Below are 3,499 nucleotides of genomic sequence, written 5' to 3' on the forward strand. Positions count from 1 at the left end.
AGCTGAATGCGGATGGAGGATGTTTGAGCGCAGTTACGGCTAGAGTTCGTGTGGGATGGATGAAATTTAGGGAACTGGGTGGGGTATTGTGTGGAAAGAAATGGTCAGTGAAGATGAAAGGGAGGGTATATAAAGCATGTGTGAGAGCAGCGATGATATATGGTGGTGAAACTTGGGTGTTGAGGAGAGAGGAGGAAAGTGTACTGCAGAGGGCTGAAAGAGCTATGGTGAGGATGATGTGTGGGGTTAAAGTGAAGGATAGGAGGAGTAGTACAGAGCTGATGTCAATGATGGGACTGAATGAGGACATTGTGACATTGATAAGGAGATCGAGATTGCGGTGGTATGGACATGTGTTGAGAAGGGATGAAAGGGTCGGGATTAGGCGAGCGTTGGAGTTCGAGGTTGAAGGAGTGGTAGGAAGGGGTCGTCCGCGATTGGGATGGAGAGAGCAGGTGGAGAAGGACAGGGTGAAAGCGGGGTTGCGTGATACTGAGGCGAGTGACAGATGTGGATGGAGTCGAGGGGTATTTCGGTTTCATCATAGGTAGCCAAACGGCAACCCCCGATCTCGGGGAAAATGCCGTCTAAACGTGTGTTGTTGTTGTTGTTGTATGGTTGCTGCTAGGATCTGTGTAAACGAGTGACGAACTGATGTTGAAATAAAAACCTTTGGTCGAAATATTCTCATTATTAGCATTAGTTGTACGAGTATGAATAGTGGCTGTAATCATTGAATTGAATCACATAAACAAATCCTCCTGAAACATTCCTCCAGCAGACTCCTCACCTTCGCTGAAGACGGAGTACACCAACTCAACTTGCTGGCATCTGGTGGTCAGGGATAGCAGGTCAAACGGGAATGGGACGAACTCAATCAAATGATCCAGATGGGCATTATGCAAAACTGGAGATGGCGGGTGAGATGACGACGACGAAGGTGGTGGTGGTAGGACGTCGGACAGGCTATGTTGGTGATTATAATGGTGTTGTTGATGATGAGCATGGTGGTGGTGGTGATGATGATGGTGAGACTCGTGGCCGACTTGAATCTGCTGTAGTTCTGAGCTGTGTGTGTGAGTGTGTGTGTGTGTGTGAGAGAGAGAGAAAGAGTGTATGCGTGTGTGTGTGCGTGTGTTATAGGATGGTAATTATTTTTTCCCTATTTCACTCATTCAGTCGTCTATGCATACATTGTTATAATTAATTTTTATCAGTATAACCATCGTCGTCATCATCATCAGCAGCAGTAGTAGCAGCAGCAACTGTCTTACTTATTAAAATTAGGCAGAGGAACGTGCACATTCTCACAGAGGTAAACTAAGTTTTCCAATGTAACAAACGCCGATATACACTTTCTATTCACCGTGTATATCTATTAATATTTTTTTTTATTTTTCAATTAATAATATAATTTATTATTATTATTATTTAAAAGTATTTTAAATAATTTGATAATTCTTTTATTATTAATTAAAAGTTAATTAGATTCCAAACTAAAAAGACTGTTGGAAATAAAAAAAAAATCCACATACGACGTGCGGTATTTCGTAGTAGCGCATCCCTATGAAATCTTTGATCTTCTGGTTTTCCCCGCAGACCACACCCACCTGTGGCTCCACCCAGCATTCGGTGACCAATTGAAAGCCTTGCTTCTCTGAAGTGCGCTCTGATTCGCTGACGCTAATGGACATGTTGGATTCTGATTGGATGCTAGAATGAAAGAGGTACTATCAATTAATTCAGTATCATTATTAATCAGTATAAATAGCAATGACGTCATAAACTATCGGTTATTATAAATATAATTAATTATATTTACGTTATTATTATGAATATATTATAACTAGGTACTAAACCGACACATCTGATAGTTTGTTTGGAGAAAATATGATGAATTGTACTACGCATGTGCTCATCACACCATCAGTAGTGTTGTTGTTGTTGAAGCTGTTGTTGCAGCTACTGCTACTACTGCTGCTGCTGCCACCGCTTGATGTCGCTACCACCTAGTAGTTTGGAAATTGTTAATTTAGAAATTATTTTGAAATAATTAAATTCAATGTTAAATAAACTGGATAAATAATTAACAACGACTATATATATAAAGGTTTTTTTATTATCAAGTAAGCTATATAATAATTCATTTGTATATTTTAATCTATTGCCCTAACAATTCATTCGTTTGTTAGCCTTTTTATTCATTCGTGATTAATTAATTAATTCATTCATTCATTTAATCAACTGACCATATCAAACTCGGCTGCCATCTTGATGACGTCAGGATTGCAACTCAGAAAATGAAAGCCTTCCTCCAATCTCAATCTGAAATACCGAAGAAGTCATCATCATTAACAACAATAACAACAATAATAATAATTAAAATTAATAACAACAACAATAATGAAAAATAACCAAACAGAACAGAGGGAAAGAGAAAGAGAGAGAAGAGAGAGAGAGAGAGAGAGAGAGAGAGAGAGAGAGAGAGAGATAGCACACCTAATGATATTGTAGAGAATCCTATCCAGGACACTCGCATTAACGTAATTAGCGTTGAAGCTGCTGATGTTGTTGTTACTACTGGCGGCATGAGAATGAAATTTGTTGCTGCTGTAGTTGTTGACGTTGCTGCTAAAATTAACCACATTATTATTGTTGTTGTTGTTGATGTTTTTGAAGCTAACGCTGTTGTTGAGGTTTTTGTTGTTGACGTTGTTGTTTGTGGTGGTGGTGGTGGGAGTAAGAGACCATATCCACCTTTTGTGGCAGAGCAAATTCGATATGGACGCCAGTGGATTTGCAGCGATTGCAGTTGCCGAAAGGGCAGCATTGTTTCTGTGTTTGTTTGTGTGTGTGTTCATGTGTGTGTGTGTGTACGTGTGTGTGTTTATATATATATATTTTTACAATATTCTATAAATTCTACCGAATGTTTGGCGTTAATATGTTTGTAGTTTGTTTTTTGGATTTTTCTCACTAAAGTTTTTTGGTGAACGTTTAGTTTATTAAAATTCAAAATAAACTTATTTTTCGAATTGTATATATAGGGAAATATTGACTTTGTCAAGATTAACTTTGACGTTGTAAAAATTAACTTTGGTGTTGTAAAATTGAACTTTGATGCGAATTAGGTGTCAGGTTTCTTAATTGGCTGGTCATCAAAGTCAATATTTCCCTATATATATAACAAGGAGCACTGACGATGATTCATTCGGAATCGAAATATGGCCTTATTTGCAGCATGAATTCGAAAAATAAGTTTATTTTCAATTTTAATAAACTAAACGTTTACCAAAAAAATCCAAAAAACGAGAAAAATCCAAAAAACGAACTACAAACATATTAACGCCAAACGCCAAACATTCGGTAGAATTTATAGAATATTGTAAAAATTATGGTCTATTACCAACATATATATATATATATATATATATATGTATATATATATATATATATATATATATATATATATATATATATATATATATATATATATTAA

At 36.8% G+C, this 3,499-nt stretch overlaps 2 protein-coding genes across 2 annotated transcripts in view; both read right to left on the reverse strand.

Annotated features, from left to right (window-relative positions):
• HELRODRAFT_176316 (hypothetical protein) overlaps nt 1-1,694 on the reverse strand; it is a gene marked incomplete at both ends in the record, with an annotated part of 22,910 nt that extends 21,216 nt beyond the window's left edge. Inside the window, 3 exons of the mRNA XM_009023540.1 lie at nt 791-966; nt 1,275-1,375; nt 1,536-1,694. Coding sequence (XP_009021788.1) covers nt 791-966; nt 1,275-1,375; nt 1,536-1,694 — 436 coding nt within the window. The remainder of the gene's footprint in view (nt 1-790; nt 967-1,274; nt 1,376-1,535) is intronic.
• A 282-nt stretch (nt 1,695-1,976) lies between these two features.
• Nucleotides 1,977-3,499, reverse strand: part of HELRODRAFT_192697 (hypothetical protein) — a gene marked incomplete at both ends in the record, with an annotated part of 9,452 nt that continues 7,929 nt past the window's right edge. Inside the window, 3 exons of the mRNA XM_009023541.1 lie at nt 1,977-2,009; nt 2,250-2,325; nt 2,500-2,837. Of these exons, the coding sequence (XP_009021789.1) occupies nt 1,977-2,009; nt 2,250-2,325; nt 2,500-2,837 (447 nt within the window). The remainder of the gene's footprint in view (nt 2,010-2,249; nt 2,326-2,499; nt 2,838-3,499) is intronic.

This window comes from Helobdella robusta, assembly GCF_000326865.2.
Source record: "Helobdella robusta unplaced genomic scaffold HELROscaffold_37, whole genome shotgun sequence".
NCBI lineage: Eukaryota > Metazoa > Annelida > Clitellata > Rhynchobdellida > Glossiphoniidae > Helobdella > Helobdella robusta.